At 37.4% G+C, this 25971-nt stretch overlaps 1 protein-coding gene across 2 annotated transcripts; it reads left to right on the forward strand.

Moving 5' to 3' along the window:
• NBN (nibrin) lies at positions 1-25392 on the forward strand. 2 transcript variants are annotated; one of them, XM_056331302.1, is made up of 16 exons: positions 1-234; positions 1805-1938; positions 3053-3198; positions 4567-4726; positions 5149-5252; positions 9771-9888; positions 10156-10346; positions 11393-11493; positions 13644-13785; positions 14190-14450; positions 14726-15197; positions 16980-17051; positions 18064-18219; positions 20731-20844; positions 21850-21899; positions 25197-25392. In XM_056331302.1, the coding sequence occupies exons 1-16, from the start codon at positions 204-206 to the stop codon at positions 25225-25227; spliced, it is 2283 nt and encodes a 760-aa protein (XP_056187277.1). In that variant the 5' UTR covers positions 1-203; the 3' UTR covers positions 25228-25392. The 2 variants fall into 2 exon arrangements, with proteins under 2 accessions (XP_056187277.1, XP_056187278.1); XM_056331303.1 differs by lacking the exon at positions 1-234 and having other exon boundaries at positions 4572-4726.
• The last annotated feature ends 579 nt before the right edge of the window (positions 25393-25971 follow it).

The raw sequence follows: 25971 nt of genomic DNA on the forward strand, positions 1-25971 counted from the left end.
TCTCCGCTCCCCTCCCTTCCCCTGCCGCCGCAACTTCGGCCCGGCTCTCGCCCGCAGCGACGCGGCGGTCCCCGCGGCAGCGAGCGGGGTTTTTTCCTTCCTTTCCCTTCCTTCGCTGGCGTCGGCCCGGCTCGCCGGGGGGTGCAGGGCCGAGCCGCCCTCCCCCCTTCCTGCCGCTGAGGCGCTCCTGGCCTCCCTCCGGGATGTGGAAGCTGGTGCCCGCCGCGGGAAGAGGTGAGGGAGCGGCAGGCTGCGCCCGGGCCCGGGCCTGGCACCGCGGCCCGCTCCACCTTCCCGCCCCGGCCTGCGTCTGCGCGGCTGCCCGGGGCGGACGCAGGCCCCTGGGCTCCAGCTGGGGTCCGGCGGCGGCGGGCCTCGGCCCGGCCCTTCGCTGCGAGTGCCGGGGTTCCGGCCGTGCGGCCCTCCCTGTGTCCTGCCGTGCTCCCCGGGCAGGGCTGCGTGGGCCCGCTGTGGCCCGGCGGTGACACGAGTTCTGGGCGCTTGGCCGCACCTGGGGCGCCGTTTCTCCCGTGGGCGCCACAGACCCGGGCTCCTGTTAGGTTTGATCGGGCTTTTCGCTTTGCGAGCCCCGCTGCGGTGTCCTGGGGCGCTGCCGCAGCCGGCGGGGTGCAGGGCCCCGTTACAGTACCCGAGGAGCTGAGCTCTGAGGCAGAAGTGAGCTCAGGAGTCTCTCAGAAAAGATGCCTAAATATTATGTTGATGCTTCAAGGGCCAAGTGTTGAACTTAAAACATCGTGTTGATTATTGGGTGCAGAGTTTTGAAACTGAATTGCCACGGTGCGTTTCTTTATCAGTTTTCTTATCCATAGGAACTTTGATACCTATTATCAAGTTATCAGTGTATCGTGTAATACATAAATTCCTTCTTGACTTAAATATTTTCTGTATAATGAGTAGTCCTATCACAACTGCATCTGCCTTTTATTTCCTAATTCATTGGGAGTTAGTATTGTGTGTTTGGTTTATCTCCTAGTAGCAACAGTACCTACTTGAATTCTGTTGAACTGACTTACCTCTTACAGCCTGGAAGACTCTCGCTCAAGAGCCGGAACACTGGGAGCATCATATTAAAAATTATTGTTTCTGTGCAGTTCATATTTGGAAAGTTATTTGCCCAGGGCTGAGAACTAGGATTTAATCTGTAGATATCATTTTCATCAAGAAACATTTCTAGTTCTCTTGACCAGATGTAGTCAAGCCATCCACTGAGAAGCCACCACGTGGTCTAGATGAGAGATACCAAGAATGAGCTAAAGCATAGGTCAGAGACTGAACTTACCGAGTATCATTCTGATTTACATTGCAGAACTTCTTACATTTGTTAGCAGGACATTTTCCTCTGAACCTCTTAGTAAGTTGTGTAAATAGCATATCTTCAAAAAATTTCAGCACCCTGAGAACTTGTGTTTCGGGAAGGTTATCTTACATTGTAATTATTTTTTTCTTCTTTTTCTATATGTAACAATCTTCAAGAAATAATACAAGAGAGAAGTTAAGAAGTAATAGTAAAAGTATATTGTCCTTGAAAAAAAAGTGCGTTGCCACTTTCGTAACTGCTTTGCTTATCATAAAATGTATCCTTTTATAATGGACAAAGGGAGGGAGAGGGGAAGAAAGACATTTTGTCTATAAACTAAATGCCTAATTCTAGTCAGACTAATAAATGATGCATGACAAAGTTGAGTTTTAGATATATTACAAACTTCTGAATGTTTCCTAAGTACTTTGGGTATTTTGGAGTTTTTTGTAAATTGGTATTTTTCTGTCTCTTGTTTATTTTCAGGAGAGCCATACCGGCTTTTGAGTGGTACGGAATATATTATTGGACGCAAAAACTGTGCAATTTTAATTCAGGATGACCAGTCCATCAGTCGAAGTCATGCAGTTCTGACAGTAAATCGTCCTGAAACAACCCCTGTAAGTGGCTAGCATTTTACTGCATATCAATGTACTGTGTGGATAATTCAGTCTGCCATGACCATACGTACTCTCATTTTGCGCTCACTGGTTGCAGCTTGGAATAGAACCGCAGATCACCTGTCTTTCCTTAATCTTTACTTTTATTTTTTTTCCTCAGTGTTGCCTGCCTGTGTTGAGAAATTTAGTGGCGTAATTCTACTAGTCCAAGCTCCCTTTTATCCCAGGTTAAAGATTCACTAGGAATTTGTATTAAAAGAATCACAGCAGGAAAATGATGCAGTTAAATTTTATTATCTAGACAAGTTTTAGATCTTGGTTCTGGGAAGCACTTCAGTTGTCTTACTGCAGGCTTAGTTCGTGTTTCGTTCCATATCATGAATTCTGTATTTGCTTAGGGGACTGAAAATAAAAATGCCCAAGGAGAATTAGTAAGCAGCAGTTTACTCTCATTTACATGTTACAATGTTTATGGACATTTTGAAGCTGGTCAGCAGGAATTTCATTTGTGTAACTGTGTATAGAGTTTGACATTAAATACATAAAATGTATTTGTCTTTTTAATACTGCAAATAGTGTATAACTGTTTGGCAAAATTTCATGAGAACAAGCTGACGGTGTTCTCATTGGCTTGTGATCCTTTTGGGAAATACGAAAGTATCTAATCTCTTCTCAAGATGTGCTGGTGTCACCATGCCCTGGAACTTGTGGAAGACTAGCAGTGTTCGTGGAAGGAAGTGAAGGAAAGTGACTTGAGCACCTATGCCAAGGCTTAATGGAAGGTGAAAGCATCAATAATGAATCTCAGAGCCTTGCTAAGTTGCACTAGCAGAGGCTTTGGGCCTTGCACAGCCTCCATAAGGTCTGAATGTAAGAAGCACAGATGTTCTGAAGCTAAAAATATGTATGTTTTCTCTTATTTCTTCACAGGTGAAAACCAGAAGGTGAATAATTATGTGTAGGCAATCTCATTGTACAAAGTGTTTATTTAAGATAGTATTTTATGAGCTTTTTCTTATTTATCTAGTGCTTTGATCCCCGATGGTAGTAACCTCTTTCTAGTAAAATTATTTCATTCTGATAAACTATAATGGCTATTTATGTTTATTTTCAGAGCCAATCTCTCTCAGTCCCTGTATTAACAGTAACAGATACATCTAAGTATGGTACCTTTGTTAATGGATCAAAACTCAATGGCAGTTCAGTGTCTTTGCAGTCTGGTGACAGAATCAACTTTGGAGTCTTTGAGAGCAAGTTTAGGTAAGTGCTTTGATTATAAAATGCAAAGTAGAAAATTGCAGTTTTTAAAAAGAGTATTTTAGCACATCATACAACTCATCAAGCGATACAGCAGTGATGACTTTAGAAAGCAAAGGAGGTGAGCAGTATTTTGCCTGTGTTCCACACCTGCTTCTGCAATGGTTTTCCATTACTTAATTTTATAATATAATTTATTTTGACACTGAGAAACTAAAATTATTCATAGTAAAGCACTGGCATTTTGGAAGATGTTGTATCATGTACAGTGAGTGTTTGTACTCATACATGTGCAGTGAGGCCATCTTAGGCAAAGAAAAACATCCTGAAACAAATAGTTCTAAACAAAGTTTAGGGTAGGGAGAGAGCTTGTCTGAGCCGTTGTTCACTGTTGATAGTGTAACAAGAGAAGAACTGACATGCTGAATGCTTGTTGCTGTGACATGCGCGTGCATTCTTTGTAGTGAACCCAATTTGCTAACTTTTCAAATGTAACTTGGTAGCCAGGGCTATGTTTACATATAGGAAGCACTCCTTGAAGTTAAGTCGTGGGTAAATAGAACAAATTCTGATGACCATTATAATCAGTGTTAAAGCCACCAGAAGTTGGCTTTGTTCCTTAAAATGTGACTCAGTTTTGTCACTGCTGCTGGTATTTTTTGACAGGAAAAAATGCATCTCCCTCCACTTATGACAATAAATTATTTTTGGTATTTTAGATAAACCTGAATATGCACCTGAAATATGGTACAAGAATCATGCCATGAGACCAGATACATCATGACTGTTGTACTGGAAAGATAATTTAAATTTCTTTCTGCTTTGTAAACTAAACGGAATCAAATCCTGGAATTTGATATGCTGTAATTCTATGTGGAAGATCTACAAATACAAATAAGCTTATGGTCAAGAGTAATGGCAATGTTAGGAAAAAGTTGCTTGAATTTGCATTCTACAGCTCTTAGAATTTTTTTCAATATTAATCTTGTTTATGAACTGTTCTATTAAGCATACTTCTGCCTTTGGAAGAACACACTCAATTTCATCTGATATTCCCTGTGTTTTTTTGAAGCACGAATTCTATGTGATGTCTGTGAAAGACCCAAAAGTCCTTAGAAGTATTTCAGACATTAAGTCAAAATGTTATTACTTTTTTGGAATAAAAATTAGTATTTACTTTCTTCAGGAAACTTTAAAACATAGTCTTTGATCTGGGTAAGAGTATGGGTGGTTTTGTGTGTGTGGTTTTTTGTTTGGTTTTGGTTTTCTTTCCTTCAGGTTTCCCTGAGACACAAACGTGATAGTTAAGTCAGCTTTGTTCATTGTAATGATTGGCTGAAATAACTACAGCAATTCTCTTGTTCTTTGCAGAGTAGAATATGAACCTTTGGTTGTCTGCTCCTCGTGTTTAGATTTAGCTCAGAAAAGTGCTTTACATCGAGCCATCCAGCAGCTTGGAGGCCTTGTAGTGAATGAATGGACAAAAGACTGTACTCACCTTGTAATGGTTTCAGTAAAAGTCACTGTTAAGGTAGGCTGAGCTTTTGCATATTGATAGTATTGCTTTGCAGTTTTCCCACAAAAGCAAATTAAATTCTAGACCTGCTCAAGATTTTCTTCTACAAAGCTATGAAGTTAGCTCCTCCAAGTTTAGAAAGAGGTTATGTGTTGATGGGAGGTTGGAGGGAAATAAAAAGAAAAAAGCCAGTTTTGAAGACTTGCTGATTTTCATCAGTTGCCTTGTACATTTTCATAACTTTGGACAAGACGGCAATTAAAAGCTAGGTTGTTAGAAGCAAAACAATCCTGTTTTTCAGTAGCAAAATACAGTACTGTTTTATTTGTTTGTGTGATGTTTTCCATATCTCAGATCTTAAAAGGCTAATGTCATTTGAACCATATTCTAGCTGAACTTTTTCCATACAGTAAATAAGCATTTTTTTGTCCTTTCAGACTATATGTGCTTTAATTTGTGGTCGACCAATTTTAAAACCAGAGTTTTTTGTTGAATTAATCAAAGCTGTTCAGTCCAGGCAACAGTTGCCAAATCATGAAAGGTAAGTGTCATGTTTTCATTGTCACATAATTAAATTTAAGGGAGTTAGATTATTGAAAACCTACATGTTTATCTGATCATATTTGACAAAATGTGTGATTTACAGTAACTTGATTTGTGGAAGAATGCTTAATATGACACGTGTTAATATTCAGGCAATTTTCTTGCTCTTGTCTCCAAGAGTTATAAAATGAGCTCTTGGAATTGACTGTATGCTTAGAGTTGTTACTAGTTCTAAGTAGGAACTTGTTTTGTTGATATGTTTGAAGCAACCTTTAAACTCTTTTGGGAATTGATACATAAAGAAAATTAAAATTTTATTGAAGAAATTATATCAAGCGTATTTAATTATGTAGACATTTTTTCCTAGTATGCAGTTAGTTACTGAGTTTACTGTAAACTTTGGTCAAAATAGAGTTAGGCTTACCATTGAATTCCCTGAAATAGCAGGGGTGGTTAATTATCTGTTAAGAGATGAAGTGAGATTAATGTGCATTGGTCTTCCCTATGTGAGAATAAAATACTCATTGTTTTCATGGCTAAATTAACTTGTTCCAAAGTAAGAATTCCTTTTTCAATTAAGTATGTAGAATAGCCCTTTTGGTTATTTTCTCTATGTAGAAAAGTGTAAAATAGGCCCATTTTTGTATACAAGAGTTCCATCTGAGCCTGTATTGCTACGATTTTTACCTGAAATGGGAGACAGTTGTGTTTTGGTTTTTGGGTGGGCTTTTTAATTATTATTTTGATTTTTGATTAATGCAGGTGAGAAATATCCATTCTGTCTTTTTAAAAGGTAAACTGTGTGGGTACCTGTGGTTTTTTTAATCGCTTCTTTTCTTTGTTTGCTTTGGAAGATACTGTGAAATGAAATACACAATGAAAGGAAATTGTAATAGTACTTGGCATTTGAAAAATAACATGCTGAACTTCTAATGTCAGTGTACAGTGAGAAAAATTTGTGAAATTACTTCAGATGCATTTAAGACACTATGATTGTTCTGCATGTATGTTGAACACCAGACATTTGAGTAGGGGAGAATAAGTGGTGAAGAAGAATCAGGTCACTATTGGTTTTACATACGTACAAGATACATGTCCATCCATCCATGTTAGAATATAGCAATTTATTTTCTTCAGGAGGTCTGATGATAGTCATTGGTATCTACAAACCACAAACAGTGTAGTTTGAAGAACAGGGCTGGAAGGAAAAGGGCATCTAAACAAGCCTCAATGGTGCACACACAGTAATGGAAACAAAGCTGTAGAGGATTAGCAGTAAGCTGCACTTGATAGGTGGTAAAATGTATTTTGCAGAATGTGACAGTATGTTGTTAGAACAATACAGGTGCCAATCTGGAGCAATTGGTAGCAACTAGTCTTTAGTTTCTAGATGCTGTTTTATGTTTGCAGGGGTTTATATAATAGTCAAATCGGTCACCTGTGAGTGGCTTAAAATTCATTGGGTCTTCAGTTTTGGAAGAGAGGATTCTTCATGGAGTGTAACTTTTCTTTCTACTTCTACATTGTTTTATAAGGGTGTGTGAAGGTTTTCTGGCAGTTTTTTGGGTTTTGTTTTTTTTATTAGAGGTGCTAACAATTGGTTGTACAGTCAGAAGTTTGCTTGGTCTATCTAACATTGCCTAGCTGTAAGACTGCTGTTACTGTCTGTTAACAAGCAGACAGTGCCTTGGGCTCCTGAGACTAGGGTACATGTTTGTCCATTTCTTTTGATACAGGAGTGACAGTATAACTGAGCTATTAAGTGCTCTCTAAAATAAAACCAGATGGATATGTTTCCCTCAAATATTTTTGCTAACTATTAAGATTCTTGGAGGAATTGAGCTGACTAAATGTTAGTGACATTAGCAGTATATGCATGATGTAGCTTTCAAAGAGAGAGTTCTGCATCAAGCTAAATGGAACAGCTGGTGTAATAGATCTATATTTAAAATAATTACAGTATTTTAAATAGGTGGTATTTTAAGATGTAGGTTGTGAGAAGATTCTGAAAATTTACTTAGCAGCTGTTTGCATTCAATTTCCAAAAATGGTTTTAACTTTCACAGGGAATCTCTACATTGTGCATTGTAGCTAGAGATGACCTGAGCTGCTACATGCGCAAGACACTAAACTTGGGGCAATACTAGTTTGAATACTTATGAAATAAGAAATGTATATCAATGCGGTAATACAGGGTGACACTGTTAATTAATCTTCATTACTACTGTAGAGCTGATCCCAAAAAGTTTTAGGGAAATAAAATCTTAAAGTTAAAAAAAATTAAAACTTCTTTTTGTTTACACTAAGGCTTCACAGAATTGCAAACCTGCAGTTCATGTATGAATGTGGGGCTTCTTACTTGAGGCTTTTTATGGTGAAATATATTACTCCAGTGTTCTGGTACTCTTGATGACCTATGCAAGGAAGAACAATAACCAAAGATTTCACTAATGGCTGCATAAGTGCAGCTCTGTAGGAAATAACGTGTTTTATTACACCAGTCCACTGTAAGTAGTGCAGGGCTTTGAAAAAGTAGGAAAATAAATGAGCCTTTAACAGAAACTCATCAAGAGTCAAAATTTATTTATTGAAGGATTCAAGACTGTAGAAGGTCTTTTCTGGATAATGGTGTTACTGTTCAAAGCTTATAGGGGGAGAGTACAAGGAGCACTTCAGAATCCTAAGATGGAAGAAGACTTATGTTGCCTTTTGAGCTTAGATCAGCATTGGGTAAGAGTTTCAAAGTCAAGTCAAAGTTTTCTTTGAAGAGATGATCAGTTGAAGCTTCCTGCTGAAATTAAAAAACAGAGGTTTGAAATAAAAACGGAGGTTTGAAATGTGTTTATAGAGAAACTGTAGTCCAGTTCCAAAGTAATGGAAACTGCGGGTTTTCCCTTTTTACTCATCCTTTGGTCTTTAAAGATGACTGGCCCCTGTATTTATCTTAGGTTAATAACTGTCTTTATGGGACTCAGTATCAGAAGTCTTCTGGTCTAGTAACTAAAATCTGAGTTGCCCTATTTCTTGCAGTTAGTACACTTCATCATGTCTATTTCAATGCAACAGTATTTTTATAAACAGACTTGAATAGGTTGCTGAAACTTATCAAATCCTAGTTTTTCAAAACCTGATAGTTGCAGGCTGGTTAATTTCCATTGTGTATGTAAAGCTTCAGGAACTGATTGTGAAGAACACAAAAGAACAAAGATTGCTTAAAATGAAGTGTGCTTATATAGTACATTTTAGCTTATCATGATTGAATTACAGGTGAATGCAATATAAAATTTATATGCTTATTCTTGCATTCAGTTATAAGTATGTGAACATTCACAGTGTCTGAAGAATTTTTATATGTTTACAGATGGTAAAAGTCTGGTAAAATGGTCTTAAATAATATTTCAGTACTTTGTGGAGTATGTTTCTTGCTTAGAATCTGCTAATCTTTGCATAAATGAGAAAAAAAATATCCAAGTGTATTTATGTCTCTATATATGTAATTTATTATCCTGTTGAAGTAGATTTTGGGAGTGTGTTTGAGCATCTTTTTTTTCCCCTGCATAGTAGTATGAGAAGGATGTATAATCAGCAGTCAGAATAAAGATAAGTAGCTCTGTGATCAGCAAGAGTAAGTACACAAACTGCTGTTTGGGTACAGACGTAGTATAGTATAGATTTTAAATTGACCTATGTTTTCCCTTCTTTCTAGTGTGCACCTTGTTCTATCAGAACTGTTGTAGTAGTGAATTTGTGGCTTAAAGATTCTGTAAATACTGTCCTGAAATTATCAGTCACGTGCTTGTCTTAACTCTAGAGGCTTTTTATGATGGGGGCATGCCATCATTAACTAGAGCAGAGATCACAGGCCGTGACAAAAATGAGAGCTTCAGGGGAGAATTCTGCTTTTGCCCTGTCTGTTCCCCAGCTGAATTTGTGATCACTTTTCTTGTATTGGAGAAGACAATTGAGAATCTGCAGTGTGAATCAGTTCAGTTCTCTATCCCACCAGCAAGAAAAGTGTACTTATTTTCTGTCATGTTAGTAGGCTGTCATCTAGTGTGGTGGTACACAGTTTCTTGATCCAGTAGAAGAGAAGGAGGGGTGGCTGTCTACTCCTCAAGGGTAGAGGGAGCAAGATGACTAATTTTGTGTGGAGTTTTACTGTTAGCTCGAGTTAAGTGCAGAAGGTCGCAGTCACATTTGTCAGTATTGTTAGTGGAAAATACAGATATGTGTACAGTGTACAGCAGATACTTAAAGTGGAGTGGATAGGTCGAATGCATTCCTAAAAGTCTTGTCCTCTTAGTCAAAGTAGAATTCTTGGTCGTAGCTTAGATGTTGAGAAGTTAGAGGCTCTGTTTCTTCTTAACAATCTCTTGAAAAAAATATTTATATAAATAGTTTTAACAGAGCAATGCAGTATTTTAACTTTAGAGCTTTACTCTAAAATGGAAAGGAATATGAGCGAGTACTGATGGGTAAATCTGAATTTTGTAACTTTAGTTTTCTGTTCTTGCAGCTTTTATCCTCCAGTTGATGAGCCTTCCATTGGCACTGAACAACTGGATTTATCTGAGCATCATGAAAGGAAAAAAATATTCAGTGGAAAAACTTTTGTATTTCTAACTGCCAAGCAGGTAATCAGGCTTTACATTGCAGAAATATTGGAGGGCTAGCTAGGCACAGGTTCTCTTTGAATTCACACTCATTCTGGGTTCATCAGGAAAGAAGATTTCTTTGTGTTTCTCTTGTTAAAATACAGTGGCCTATACAGGGGGAGAAACAGAACACATCACATCTGCATTAGTACGTCAGTGATAAGCATTATGCTGGTAGTTCATTATGCTGATACTTACAAACTGACTGTATTTTAAGATTTATTTTTTTTTTTGCATTCTCTTTAGCACAAGAAACTGGGTCCAGTGGTTATTCTTGGAGGCGGGGAAGCAAAGCTGATGACAGAAGGAAGAAAAGAAACATCTTCACTAGTTTCTCCAGAAGTTTGTGTTGTTGATGTGGGGTTGGCAGACTCTCAGATCCCAGGATCTGACTCCTTGAGAAACTGGACTGATTCCATTCTGACTGTCTTGCAAAGGTGCAGCATTGTTCTCTTGTACAGCAGTAGGGTAATTTCAGAATTTCTGCAGAGATTTGGTCATGGTGTTTGCATGCATACTGAAGCAGTAGGATGCTTATAAAGAGGGTATTTTCTTCATTGCTTTTAAGTATTTTGTAACTAAAATTTCTTGAAGCAGGGAAAAAAGGACTTGGCAGTTCTGTGAGGATTTGATGGGGTTTGTGTTTTCTTTTGTTTTTCAGAGGATCCAATTCTATAAAAAGTTACTGTAATGAAGCTGCTTTGAAATTACAGACAGCAAGTGGTTTTTCTTCTATTTAAAACAAGTTAAAAATTGATCTATTTTCCATTCTTAGAATATATTATCTATGCTTTTTCAATAAATATATGTATTTAATGGAAGACAGATGAAATGGCATCTTGAGGACATGTGGTTCGTTGCTGTCTTAATTATTTGTATACAGTGTTTCTGAAGAGTAGCTTCTGTTTGAAAATCAGTTTTTATTTTGGTGGTAGGTTTTGTGTGAGAGGGTGGAGTGCATGTTTTATAGATGTTAGGATTTTCATGTTATTAAAACAATGAAAGAAAACAAAATCCCAGTCCTTAACCTGATACATAAACCTAGTTCCCCTGAATTTTCTTGCTAAATGCAGGGAACTGTACTCAAGGTTTTCTTATGGCAAGGTTTTCTTATGTGCTTAACTGATTTGTAATAAGTGTTGAAATCTTTCAAGTCACTTTTCCATTCACACTTTTCAATCAGAGGTAGAGCGCAGTTGGTTAAATGCCCAGAAATCCGCTAGGGAGAGATGCATTAGCCAGATTACTGGGACTAGACAGTGGCTACAGCAGCAGGCAATTGGAAGTTCATATGTATAGGACATGGGTGTAATCATGGATAATTATGCTGATTTACTGTATTTGAAAATTGTGGTGTAGACTGATGGTTTTTGAAAGGAGGAATGGAGTTTGTCATATCTGTGCCCATTCACCTATTCAGGTTCGATTCTGTATTAATAAACAAATTTTTTTGGTCTGTCTTACATTTTTTTTATGTTAACAGCAAGGGTCTCAGGGCGATTCCTGAAGCCGAAATTGGACTGGCAGTTATCTTCATGTCTACGGAAAAATTCTGCAACCCTCAAAACCATGCTGGTAACAAAGGTAATTGGAAGGGTAGTAATAAGTTAACAGCATTAGAGAGGCAGTTATTTCTTTTTGTAAAGGGGCATCAACTGCTTATGTTCTTTTGTCTTGCTTTGCAAGACCACTAAAGTAGAATGATGCTTTTTTAATGGTCTGGCAATAAACTGCAGTGAAAATTTAAGACTCATAATTAAAAAAGTACAGATCTAAAACTAGCATAAAAAGCAGACATATAGTACATTGATCTGTAAAGGAAAGGTACTTTAAAAGAATCTTCTGAAGTTCACATTTTTGTTGAATTAATACATATGTGGTAGTCTGAACTCCATGCTATTCTATCTTTTATGAAAAGGCTGTGGTAACAGGGAGGTAAAAGATGAATGTTAGAAAGTGAAAGAATAGGAAGGGATTTAATTTGTAAAAGCTTGGGTTTGTTTGATTTATTTTTTTGTTTGTTTTTGTTTTTCAAAAAAGGATTTGCTTTAGGAAAATTCATCTGCCCCACACACAGTTCAAAATCAAACATAATCTTAATGTAAGAAGTAAAAACAATTACATGATTGCCATGTTTGTTAAAGTAATAGTTTGGGGGTGGGCGTTCCAAGTCTTGACTTGAAACTTAATTTGTATTTGCTAATGCAGTACTAACAAAAATGCTTGAGAGACAGAAAGAGGTTTTGTTTCTCTAATTCTCTTTTCACGTATCTTCCAAAATTGTTACTGTTTTGTTTCTGTAAAATGTTCAAAGTTCTGTGTATAATTTTATGTTCTATTCTGTTCTACAAAGTGTTGTATCAGGTAGCAAATCCTATAATTTTTTTAAAAAATCAAACAAAACCCCCATACATTTGCCTTTACATATGGGAACATTACTTACTCAAAAATGTATTTTGAAGAGAGAAAGATGTATGTGCAGTACTGGCAGAGCTCTGAAAAATACTTAGGTTGACTGGTATTCTATGAATAACTTCTATATGATCTGTTGCCTATCCAGTTAGTTCAGGAAACAATACAAAATAATTATCAGATTGAATTTAAAGATACAAAGATACTGACCTTGCAGACATCTGAATATATCAAACATGCTGATTCTTGTTTCCAGTCTGAATGTTACAATTGGATAGAAATTAAGTTGTCTGATTGAATTGTGTGAATGTACTATATGTCAGGCTTTTAAGAATAGCTGTGTTTAGAGTTTAGCATTTGTTCCCTCTTAGCAAATATTTTTTGGGACTTAAAAAAACCTTCCATGTAAGTGTTCAAATCAAAGGGATTGTAAACAAGATTACTTCCTCTGATTTTGTCTCAGAACAATGAATAGCAATGAATACATAAGATGTAGTTGCTAGGTGTGTCTATATGTTGTTCTTGGTAGGAAAAAATGAATGAATGTATATAGAATGGGTCATCTGAAAGGGTAATACTGTTACCTTAGTCTCAATCATAACAAGATGCAGGAAAAATGTAAAAGGGCTGAGTGATGAGTAGTAATTAAAAAATGTATCTATAAGCATGATGAGGCATGTTAAAATAGTAGATGTTATTATCTTTTGACTTGGAGAAGAAATGTGTGAAACAAGGACATGTGAAAGGAAAGAATATAAATAAATGTTGTATATGCACTTCTTTCTGTTTTACAGAGAAATACTGAGAGTAACTAAATAGAAAGCAGCAAAGGATGTTTTAAGGCAATCCCCTGACTATAGACATTAGGGGAAATCGGCTGTAGAAGGCATTTATTCTAAAGATTTTTTGATTTCAAATATTGGTTCTGTATTCTGTATAATAATCATGTTAGATACCATCGTAAAGCTGTAAATGTGAGGAATTTTGTGCTCTTGACAGTTTTGCAAAAAATTTGTTGCATGGCTTATTAATTACATTATGTCCATATTAATATATGATTTCCCATTATACTTCATTTTATTTAAGCAAAATTCCATGACTGACTTCAGTGGAATATTTGACTAAAACTGAACCCCAGAATATGGCCCTTTAGAACTGTTTCTTTCAGGTTTTTTTAGTAAATCTGCTTAATAGTTTTATTAAAATGGCTTTAAGGCCATTTTACAAAAATCTCACCTGATCAGTTACTGATGTGTGACAACACTTGCAAAGAAACACAGATTTGATACTAACCTTTTCATTCTTATGTGTTGATCTTGCAGCTGTAACTAAAGGTATTCCTGCACCAGCTGTTGCAAGGAGAGCCATTTCCCAGAGCTTGGCTGTGGATGAAACCATAATGCCACCTGCTGCAGATAACAGCACAGTATATTTAGCTGACACGGAAACAGAAAAGCAGACATGGTAAAGTATTCATGGAAATAGTTTCTAAGCTAATAGTTGCAAATAAAGCAATCTTTTGTGGCAGAGGAGCTCTATCATTGCCGTGGGCAAAGAGATAGATTGTTAGAAATGGCACTTAACTAAACTGCTGCAACTTGTCTGCAGTGAGAGGAGTTCTGCTTTTGAGTGGTAGAAAGCATCACGTTAGGACTTGCGTGACTCTTGGATACAAATGTAGATGCTGCATATCTGATTTGACTGTTTGACTGGCATTCCACAATTATAAAACTGTATTTATCGTAGCAGATTTTACAGTTTAAGTACACCTATATTTTTTATAAGTATGTTCAATTTAAAAAGTGGTACTCTACGGTGTATCTCTGTGGTAACTTCTTGTGTTTTCACTTTTTTTCTCTCTAATGTAGTATGATGATAGAGGATACTCCCCAGATGGATAGATGGGGCAAAATGGCTTTCCAAGATGTAACTGCTGTAAAGAGAAACCCTACCACAAGTGGCAGTGCAAATGCAGGAACATCGATGGCTAGAGTAAACAGAACATCAGGATTTAGTCAAAGTCATCCTGTCTCACCATCTAAAATTTCAGAAGCTAATAAACCTAGTGACTGTGCTTCACATCACCAGTCTAATGTAATTACAAATTACTTCCAGGTAGCTAGAAAAAGGTATGTTGAAATGTTCTTGACATTATTTACCTTGTTGTTCTGTTGGTGTTGTTTCTGAAAAATAATTTTAACTCAAGGCGTGTACGTTTAATTCTAAACGTACTTAAAAATGTAATTTTTAGATCAGCTTCCTGGAATGGCAAGCTTTTTTTCAAGGGCTCTTATGTTCGAATTTCACAATGCAGCCACTAAAACCCCGGGAAGCTGTTGTGGATGCAGCTAGTCGTATTCAAAAATGCTTTTCTAATTTCTTTTCTAATTACTTTCTGGCTAAGGGAAAGAGATGAAGAAGAACAAACATCTGAACCCAAACTAGCAAAACTGGAGGAAAGGTCATTGCTTGTTTCCAAGTGCACTGAGCCCACAGCTTCATCGGTGCGGAACAGTGAAGCAGAACAACATCAAAAGGAAAATAACATCCTGGACCGAAACCCAAATTTTGCGTTAGAAGACACAGGTGTAGAGCTCATGAGGGAAAATGGCAAACTAACAAGCGATAAAAGAGACACTAAAACTGCTTCTAGTGAAAAGCATGCACCAAAGAAGAGAAAGGAGTTCAGTGATTTATCTGAAGATACAGAGGCACTAGAAATTGTGTTCGGAAGTAGAGATCTAGACTGGGAAGATCAAACGGCAGATCATGACCAGGAAGCTCAAGGAAATGCACGGAAAAAAAAATGTTTGGAAGCCAAAGGAGGCAGGATTCGAGAAGTAAATTTAAAGCAGAGGCAAGATAATAAAATACTGGTAAGCTATATTCTTCTCATGTACCTAATATTGAAATTTACAACTGTGGTGGAAGAATTTAGGTAGCTTCTTTAAGAATGAGGCTGCCTGCATACAGAAAGTAGCTTTGTAAAATTTGTTTGCTTAAGCATCCCAAATAACTCTGAAGTAAAAATTGGCATGATGTATCTGCTACACATGAATGTTGCAGTGTTACGCCTATCTTAAGTGTTTTTCATTCTTCAGGACCTTGTTTCTTTGTGAACTGAAAGCTGCTTGTATTCTGAGTTTTCCTCTCTTTTTGCCTAAGTACTGTGGATAGAACAGCAGAATATACCCCTGGTCCAAGAAAAACCTCTCAAATTGTATATTACTGTGTTAATTATAATGCTGATATTTATACTAAAATAATACTTACCTTTATGTAATGAATTTTCTGAAGAGACCTTTAGTTGACCTCTTCTGTTGAATGCCACAGTAGGGTCCAGCATCTTTCAAGTCAGAATCTCTAGGTGTCACGTGAAAGATTATTAAAATTCCTGTATGAGGCAATTCAAATCACTAATGTCCTCTTTAAAACAAAAACAAACCACCCAAACCCAGACAAACAAAAACTCCAAACCAAAATACAGCCTGTGATTAATTTTCTTGTTTATTTCTCTGATTTTGTTTCTGAGAATCAGTTTGAATGTATGTGTGAGTAGTTGGGATTTGCAAGATACCTTGAATCAGATGATAATTAGTAATTTTCTGTGCATCCTTAGCTCAGTCCAGCTTAACACTCTTCTCTCGATACTTTACTAGAGCTTGCTTCTGGCAAAGTGTGAATTTTGAACTTCATTATAGTGCTGGGTTTTTGTGTGTTAATAACAGGCAAATTTTACAAAAAACAAATCTTACAGTTGTAGAGAATCTTTATTTCTTGGTCTGCATCCTATCAGAGAGGAGGTATTTTCCGTTTGGTCTGACTGTACTGAGAGACTGAAATGGCTGCTTGGAATAGTCTTTCGAATTTTGTTGTGGCCTGGGAAGTTTTTCTAGTCTAACTTCTTGTCAGGATCATGAGGGAAAACAAATTCTTATGTATAACTAAATTGTTATTTTTTCAGATGTGCACTTAAAAGATTTTTGCTGACTAGTTTAATAATGTCGTACTTTATTCTCATAAATTATATTTCCAGTGGAATAGGAAGGAGATTTCATGATAAAGCTCCACAGGCATATTTATGTTGCCTGTTTTCTTCAAGTATAGATGCACCTCATGTATCTGGCAAGACAGAGAATGTGAGTGACTCAAAATCTATGGGTTGCTTAAAACTGATCTGATTTTTTTTTTACCATTGAAAGTAATCTGTGAAAGGCAAATCTGGTTTTAAACTACAGGAGGAAAGCAATCTGCAGAATACTTTCTTGTCCTAGTAATGAAATTTCCTTCCTGCAGACATGTACACTTAGCATACAAAATTGAAAATGCAACTTTTTATATTCAAAAGTTTTTACAGTGTTTTCCAGAACACGGCAGGACTCTGAAGATTGTACACATGGACAATACTGGCTACTGGTATAAGGAAAAAAAAAGTGAGAAAATAATAGTGATTTTTTTAGTAGAAAAAACCCCCATCAATTGTTACAGTACACATAAAATCATAAAAATTTAAATGTACAGTGCAGTTTCTTTTCTGTCTAAATATTTGTATAGATTTGAAAATGCTTATTCCACTGAAAATAGCAGAAAACAATTTTATGTAATTACATTTGCATTTAATTTCAGTGTTACATTTGAAATAATTTCTAATCAAATAGAATGAAGAGGAACTTGGATCAGTTCTAACTTCAGAAATGAAAAGTGACATCAAGCAGGAGTCGCAAGTCTTGGTAAGAAACCAGTTAATTGTTAGTTTGAACAGCGAACTTTGAGAAGCGTTAATAAAATGCATCAAAATTTTGCTTTTAAGAACATAGTCTTTGTGGATTGTATTTCAGCATAAAGGAGGTTCTGAAGATTGTGCTCCTTAAAATCACGTGTAAATTTGATTAGTACAGTTTAGCTTACTGACTGTGAAAAGACAGTGAACTGTAGTTCATTGCATGCTTTTGTAATGGCAGGAATGCTGTGCAGGTATACCAAGTGCAGGGACAGCTTACATTAAGGGATGTTCAGTTTATATTTTGCTACAAACAACTATACGATATCTGGGCTGGAGCTGTTCACGAAGATAGTTTAACATTACTTGCAACGTTGTTTTGTACCCAGACTTCCTTTTTAATCCGTGTAGATCTAGCCCCAAGCAGCAAAGTGTGCATGTAGACTTGCTGGCATATGAGCATTCTTATGTACAAGAAAACGTTGCTTCATTGATCAGGTCCAGCTTACAGCCCTAAAGTTGGCCTGAATGGTAAATCTGTAGGCTAGAATTGACCTGGAGACATTCAACTTTTTCTTCCGTGGAGTTAGCTGGAGTTTCCATTAGAGTAAGTACACTTGATTAAATTAGTCCAGGTAGGAGACAAGGTGAGAGGAAGAATAAGTAATTCTTAGATATTAGCTATATTGAAAAAAAAATTAAAATCCTGGTGAAATGAGGTACATTGACTTCCTTATTATTACTGCATTTCTTAATGAGCTGGTCTTTTCAACAGATGTAAATAAGAGAGAAAAAAAATCTACTGAGCTCCCAGTTCTGTTGGTGCTCTGTAAGGAGGCCGAGAAGTACCTCTATTTTCTTGGCCTCTAGTACTGCTAGTGCTTCCTCTCACCCTTTTGTAATCCTAACTTCTGCCTCAGCTGTGCTCATGGTAATTTCTTTCTCTAAAGTTTATACTGTTAGATATTCAGTATGTCTTGTTACACACTTGAAGTGCTCCTTCCTTGTTCTTCCCACATAAGAACCACAATGAACTGCAAGATGACTCCAGCAATCTTCCTAGCAGACTTCTGTTGACTGAGTTCAGATCGTTGGTTGTCAGCCATCCAAGACACAACAGCCAGTTTACTGGAAATACCAGCTACGGGGGAAAGAAAAATTTCAAAAAGTTCAAAAAGGTTAGTGTGTATTTGAAATGGTCACAAGATGACACTATTTAAAAGTAGTGTCTAAAAATACTACCAAGTATTGCTTCAAGACTGTAGAAGTACAGTCAACCTGCGGAGGGTAGAAGCAAGGACAGGTAGCGTGGGAGGAATATAGAGAAATTGTCTAAGCAGCCAGGGACCTGGTTAGGATAGCTAAAGCTCTGACAGAATTAAGTCTGGCCAGGGACATGAAGGGCAACAAGAAAAGCTTCTTAAAGGTGTGTTGGTGATAAAAGGAAGACCAGGGAAAATGTGGGCCCTCTCTGGAAGGAAATAGGGAGACCTGGTTACCTGGGACATGGAGAAGGCTGAGGGTACTCAATGGCATTTTCACCTCGGTCTTCACCAACAAGTGTTCCAGCCACACCGCACAAGTCGCAGAAGGCAAGGGCAGGGACTGGGAGAATGGAAGAGCTACTTGCTATAGGAGAAGGTTGGGTTTGAGACTATCTAAGGAATTGAGACCATCCAGTTTAGAACTGGAGAGACATGGATTTGATGGATGGACCGCTTGGATAAGGAATTGGCTGGATGGTCTCACTCAGAATGGTCAACAGCTTGGCATCTGAGTGGAGACCAGTGACGAGTGCCATTCCTCAGGGGTTGATGCTGGGACTGGCACTCCTTTTGACATCTTTGTTGGTGTCATGGACACTGGGATTGAGTGCACCCTGAGTGATTTTACCAATGACACCAAGCTGTGGTGTGAGCAGCACGCTGGAGCGAAGTGATGCCATCCAGAGGGACCTTGCCAGGCTTGAGAGGTGTGCCCTTGTGAACCTCATGAAGTTCAGCAAGGCCAGGTGCGAGGTCCTGCACCTGGATCGAGGCAATCCCAAGCATGGTACAGGCTGGGTGGAGAATGGTTTGGGAGCAGCCCTGAGGACAAAGACCTGGGGGTGTTGGTGGATGAGAAGCTCAACATGAACCAGCAGTGTGCGCTTGCAGCCCAGAAAGCCAACCATATCCTGGGCTGCATCAAAAGAAACTTGACCAGCAGGCTGAGGGAGGTGATTCTGCCCCTCTACTCCACTCTCATGAGACCCACCTGGAGCATTCAGCTCTGGGGCCCCCAACATCAGAAGGACATGGACCTACTGAATTGAGTCCAGAGCAGGGCCACAAAGATGATCAAAAGGCTGGAGCCCCTCTCCTGTGAGAACAGGCTGGGAGAGCTGGGGTTGCTCAGCCCTGAGGAGGCTCCAGGGAGACCTTATAGCGGCCTTCCAGTACCTAAAGGGGGCCTACGGGAAAGCTGGAGAGGAACATTTTATGAGGACATGTAGTGATAGGACAAGAGATAATGGCTTTGAACTGAAAGAGGGTAGATTTAGATGAGGTATTAGGAAGAAATTCTTGACTGTGAGGGCGGTGAGCCCCTGGCACAGGTTGCCCAGAGCAGCTGTGGGTGCCCCATCCCTGGAAGTGCTCCAGGCCAGGCTGGATGGGGTTTTGAGCAACCTGGTCTGGTGGAAGGTGTCCCTGCCCATGGCAGGGGGGTTGGAACTAGATGATCTTTAAGGTCCCTTCCAACCCAACCCCTTCTATGAAATATTTTATATAAGAATTTTTAAATGTATAGTAACTACAGAAGGAAACCATTTAAATACCATATTACACTGTTAACAAGTATTTTGCTAATTGACTGAAGCAGTGCCAGGCTGACGAAGGCTTACCTTGTGCTAGATTATTAAGGTACTTGTACTCTCTGTTCCAAGCTGTTACTTGGAATCAGTCATTAAGTGATGCCTACCATAACTCCCGGTTGTACCTCCACAATGCTAGCAATTTGACTTCTCCAAAAACCTGCATATAAAGTATATGCTGATTCAGTGTCTTGCATTTTATCTAATAAATCCTGGATTTCTAAACGGAACTAAATGTAGTATCTTACAAAAGTAAGATTATTACTTGCTTGGGTACCGAAGATAATTTCAGGAAGATCCTGTGTTCAGTGTAAAAATACCACTTCAGCTGATATTAACAATAATTTAAAAAATGGTATAAGATTACTAGAAATGCATTTCAGTAAAGCATTATGTAGAGTGTGAGTCACTTAATGCAACTTCCAGTTTTCTGGTGATATGTTCTCATTTTTAGATAACGTTAAATTTCTGATAGTGTTTCCTTTTCTACTGTTTTGCAATAGATGCTTATTCATTCTGACAATAAAATAGAATCGGTTGGTAAAAATCAATTTCTGATGTTTTCAAACTTCTTTAATGTACTATCAGCTTTATTTAGGATATGTAACTTGTCAGCTTTTGTTTTTCTGTTGGTAAAACAAGGGAGTGAATAGCTTTCTGTAAATGCTTTTTCACTTCAGACTCTGAAATATGATCTCTAATTAAATGTTATGCAAAGGAAGACTGACTGACTTCTGTGATATCTGAATAGACTTTCTGAATATATTAAAACAGACCTTCTACTTGCAGTGTGCTTGCCTTGCTTTGTAATTGTAATAATTTATTGTCCAAACAGGTAGCTTATCCAGGGGCAGGACAACTTCCGTATATTATTGGAGGGTTAGATTTGATTGCTCACCATGCTAAAAAGAATTCTGAACTCGAAGACTGGTTAAGGCAAGAAATGGAGGTAAGGAATTACTACTTGAAGATGATCAAACAAAAACTTGACTGACTTAAGTGGTCATACCAAACTGTGAAATACTTCAGAATTTTATTCTTGAAATAAAACCTCAGCCAATGAGCTGTGCACATGCTCATAGGATCATATACATTAGAAAAGTTACTGAAAGTCAAAGGTCAGTGGTAAGACTCATCTTTTTGCTGATTATTTGAATTCATTTTACATTTGACACTCATGTTATCAGAAATACTGATTCAAAGCAAAAATCAGTAATTTAGAAATTTTTTTTTAATAAGCAAAATAAGCATTATGGAAACTCGTGACTTCTAAAATGATGACAGGGAGCTAGAAAGAGCTTCTGTATGGTTCACTATGTTCAAATTGTTATACAGCACTCTTGATAAGAAAATACCTGAGTAAAATTCTGTTGGGAGTATACTGAAGATATATTAGTAAGAATAAATTCGGTGTTTTTTCTTTTGTAAAAATCTTGACCTTTTGTGTGTAAAAGTTTTTAAAAAAACCCATATTTTATCATAGCAGTTTTCTAGCACTTTCATTTTCCAATAGTTTGTTTAAAGATACTTGCTGATGTATTCTCATGATATGTATTCTGCTTCCATAGTCTGAGGTCTCCGTACATCAACACTTTTGATTGTCCTTTGTTTTTAACCCCTGCGTATAGATAATGCTGGTTAAAATTCCCTTTATGCACCAATAACCAGATACAAATTTCCCTGTTTCTATAATGATGCTTAAAAAAAACCCCAAACATATTTCTGACCAAAATTGCTATCTTGCATGAACAACTCTGTTGAATGAGTTGTTAGCAGTAGCCAAACTTGAGTAGTGAAATATATTACCTAATGTGAATATGCACTGAATGGAGTACTTAGAGAAAACATTTCTTCAGGAAAATCTGTGTTAGTGCAGGAATATATTTTTCTTCTATATAGTTTGTTCATTAGCTTCATCCTTAATGTCAAATATTGAGTAAACATCTTTTCTCAGGAACAGAACCGACGTGCAAGAGAAGAATCACTTGCTGATGATCTCTTTAGGTAAGAGTTTTATGTTTGTACTTAGAAAATGTGTGGGTTTTTTGCATCACATCTTTTTTTGGGTTGTTTTTTTTTTTTTTTTGACAAATTCCAATTCTGTAAAAGACTGCTTTGACTGTTCTTTTCAAAATCTCATGTATTCCCATGTATGGAATATAGCCACAATGACTCAACAACTCAATTGTTTTTTTATACCTGAAGCTTTAAATTTCATTCAGACTTGCTATAGTTTTTTAATAAGAATATTCTCAAACAAAAATGTTGCTATTTCCTGGCTGATATGCGCAAACTTGATTGTTCACAGAGGCTGAAAGAGATTCCCGGGTCAGGCTTTTCACCATTAGCATTAGCTAGAGCCTAATGAAGGTTTTGATCTTGTAACGTAGTCAGTCATCTGAAATGCGAAGCAGAAGGTGATGGGGTCTGCCACTTTTTCATTTTGGCCATAGCACTTATCTATCCCTGTCACTTGAGGGAGCTAAACAACAGCTGTGAGAAAGTGATTGGCAGGACTGCTTGCTTTTTTTTTTTTTTAATCTTTGAAGTAATGATTCTCAGAATTAAAAATAAAAATTAAACCCCCACAAAACTAAATAAATCCTTTAGTATGGCCCCCATATCCCTTTGAGACCTTAAGCTGCTTTCAAACCATTCATTCGCAATGAAAGAGCTTGTACCTGGGGGGGTTTTTTGTTAGAAACTCCCTCAGTGCCTTACTGTCTTTCCATTTTTCAGACTGAGAGGAGGCATTTTTACACTGATCATTCTATGCTCTTGATTGTGTAGTAGAGTGATTAATTCTGTCTTAATCAGGGCTTATGTCACGGGAGTTTGAGATATTTCTTTGGTAGGTCCAGGTTCACCTTTGCTGTTTACCACTGCTCTTTGCCATAACTCATTGCATTTGCCTCTAAAACACGCTCTGTTTCAGCATTTTTCTTTTAATAACCCTCACTTCAGCTGTCTACTGCTTTCCCTAATCTCTTTTTTGAAAGAGGGATTCATTCTAGTCAGTTGATTTCCTGTCCAGTTACTTTCAATTGTAATCCTAATTTAATGATTTTTCACCACTCTCTAATCAAATAAATTTCTAAGCCAAGCTTGCTACTTTATCCAGTTTTTACATCTGCCATACAGCCCTTTAAATATATGTCAGTTATGAAGACATTTATAAAAACATGATGCAGCTTGATTACTGTGCTGGCGTATTAACTGGTTCAAAATATCTTGATTAATTTTAGCCTTTCAAAACACAGCAGTGGCAACTTAGATAATTTGTATGCATTCATGCTTAGAAAACTTTTTATCTCAACTATTGTTTAGGACAGTTGTACTTAGAAAAGTTTCCATAGTCAAAACTATTAAAACAGGCAATTTAGTGTTCAGCAGTTTGTAACCTACTTCTAATTTTGTCCTTAATCCTGAGTAAAACTACTTGCCATAATGCTAATGGTAACAGTTACAGTTTCCCATGAAAATTGCATTTGAAGGTGCCATTAGGGTCATGCAGTACTCCAAGGTAGAGATGAGCTAGGAAGAAAAGCTGTGCCCTCAGCTGCTGCCGAGTACTTACAGAGATGGAGGAGGAAGGGAAGGCATATCGTACTATCTGCTAGGACTACAGATAAATGGGTTATGTTCGTTAATAGCCCTTTGTATCCTTCACTCCCTGTTCCAGCAAGGTCTTTTGTTTCTTTGTGCATTCACTCCACAGTAGTGAAATCTCTGTAGTCCTTTTTCCATTTCAGGCCACGGGCACCGTATAGTTTCCTTTCTCTGATAATGTTGTTTGATTTCTTTCTGTCTGGAAAACAACATCCAGGCTTCATTTAACATGGAAAATGGCTGGAGGTGAGGTGGGGGAGGTTATGAAAAGATGTTCATGACTGTCAGTGTCAGCATCTCCCATCACAGACAGGGTTGAAGTCCTGAAGGCAGTCCATCACATATCACCCCCCTTCTCCTATCTACTTATCTCTGCTGTCGTCGTCCCCCCCGTGTCCCCCCCCGTCCCCCCCCCCCCCCCAGGATTCGGTGTCCAGGACATATTTAAATGTTACAGCTGATGTGTTACAATGCTATAGCAATAAATTCAAAGAAATGCTTTGAGATTTAATATAAGGATCTCATATTTAGCAAAGATTTCCTTATTTTCTTAGTTTTTATGTGAAAAAGCCACCACTGTTTGACTTATCACCTGCCATGCATTTGACTAATACTAAAAATAGTGCATTTAGGTAGAAAAATAAGTATGGTGAAGAAAGATATCTTTATCCAAATCACTATCAAAGAAACACAATACTGCATGTCAACATGTGTATGAGCCATTCAGAAAATCCTACTGCAATAACAGCTTGCTCTGTTAATTAACATTTAATAATAGAGCATTTCTTTCAAAGGGTACACATTTCATTTCTGCTGGTCTGAGTTGTATAGCAACAGCAGTGACTTCTAATACCTTTCTAGTTATGTGGTGATGTAATTTGGCTCACAAGTTATCACATTTTCCTGTCTAAGCAAAAAAAAGTCTTGATGAATGAGAGCAGAATTAGTGGAAGTAAAACTGCCTGATCATTCAGTTGCGTCTGTACGTTATTCATGCATGAATACAAAATACATCAAAATTCCAAAGAAGGTATGCAGGATTTTGGGAAATAAAGCCCAAATGGAGAGAAAGAGAAGGCTAAGGGACAGCAGTGTCAAACAGAGGCAAACTGTAAACATACTGCAGTAAATCGGGTGACCAGTATATCCAGAAAGTAGATCTAAATTAGTAAAAATCAATCAGAAGCTGTATAAAAGAGAAGGTAAGGCAAGGAACTGTTTTTATGTGGGAGTAGTAAGCAGCAGAAGGGTTTTGTCTGATTGAGTTGTGCCCAAATATACATTGCTGTGAATATATGGTAGCCCTTTCCCTTCCCTCCCCTTCTTAATTTTTATTTTGGCAGTTTTTTGTTTGGTTGCTTGGTTTGTTTTCTTTAGTAAGGCACTTAATGTTGGGACATTAAAGGGTTGGGGAAACTTGTTGATGTCTCAACTGTAAAGATTTTAAGTAGCTAGGAAATCAGTGAAGATTCTAGTAAAGGCTAGCTGTAGTTCATGCACAGGCTCTGGCTTGTGCGTCCTTCAGTCAAATTGTAGCAACTGTAGTTAATTATAGAAGTGCAGTCAGGGAAGGGACTGAACGCCGACTAATCCCCTGTTACAAATATATAATAAAGCTATTTGCATCACATTGTTAACTTTGAAGATCATTAAGTTTTAATTATTTGTGACAAATTTTCTTTTTTGTTGCAGATATGATCCTAATGTGAAAAGGAGAAGATGAATTGTGACCTGAATTTACAGTGATTTTCAAGCAGTCTTTTCTGTTCTTTAGGTTTGCTGTTACAGTGTGTAATACATACCTACATATGACTATTTGAGCTATCTGTTATTGTAAGACTTGTTTTTAAGTCTTGGCTTTATTAAAGAAAAAGAAAAGTTTTGTTCACTGCTTGGTACTTAACAGATTGCACGTTTTCAAGACCCTCACGTTGCTTGCTTCAGAGTAATGCTCAGTAAAATACCATAGATACTTAAGATTTCATTTTGGGCTGTTGATTTCTAGTGTTTCCTTATCAGTAGTATTTTAGGAAAAAAAAGGAAGTTAGCATCACACTTTTTTCTTTTCAGAAGGGCTTTGTTAATTAGATTTTTGCATATTGTCAATTTTGTCTTGAGGTGGTGGTTTCTGAAGACTTCATAAATAAGTTAGACAAAACTTAAATTCGTGTCTGTGGAAACAAGTATTTAATATTGATAAGGTCAAGCTTCTTTCTATTTTTGAAGTTAGTAACATCAAATTGGTTTTAGTGCCACCAGTTTTGTGTGACAGCAGATTTGAAAGATGTTTAAATTCTAAAATTCAGTGACTTTGCCCTATTAGGTCTTCAAAATTTGTTTGAACAGCCTACAGTTAGACTAGAAACACTCCTACAAACTCAGAAAAGATACTAAAAAATCTTACAGCAGCAATAAGCATTTTAATTTTTGCTCCTTGAAATTGGAGGGAGAGGCAAGTGCAGTTTCC

This window comes from Falco biarmicus, chromosome 3 (genome assembly GCF_023638135.1).
Source record: "Falco biarmicus isolate bFalBia1 chromosome 3, bFalBia1.pri, whole genome shotgun sequence".
Lineage (NCBI taxonomy): Eukaryota > Metazoa > Chordata > Aves > Falconiformes > Falconidae > Falco > Falco biarmicus.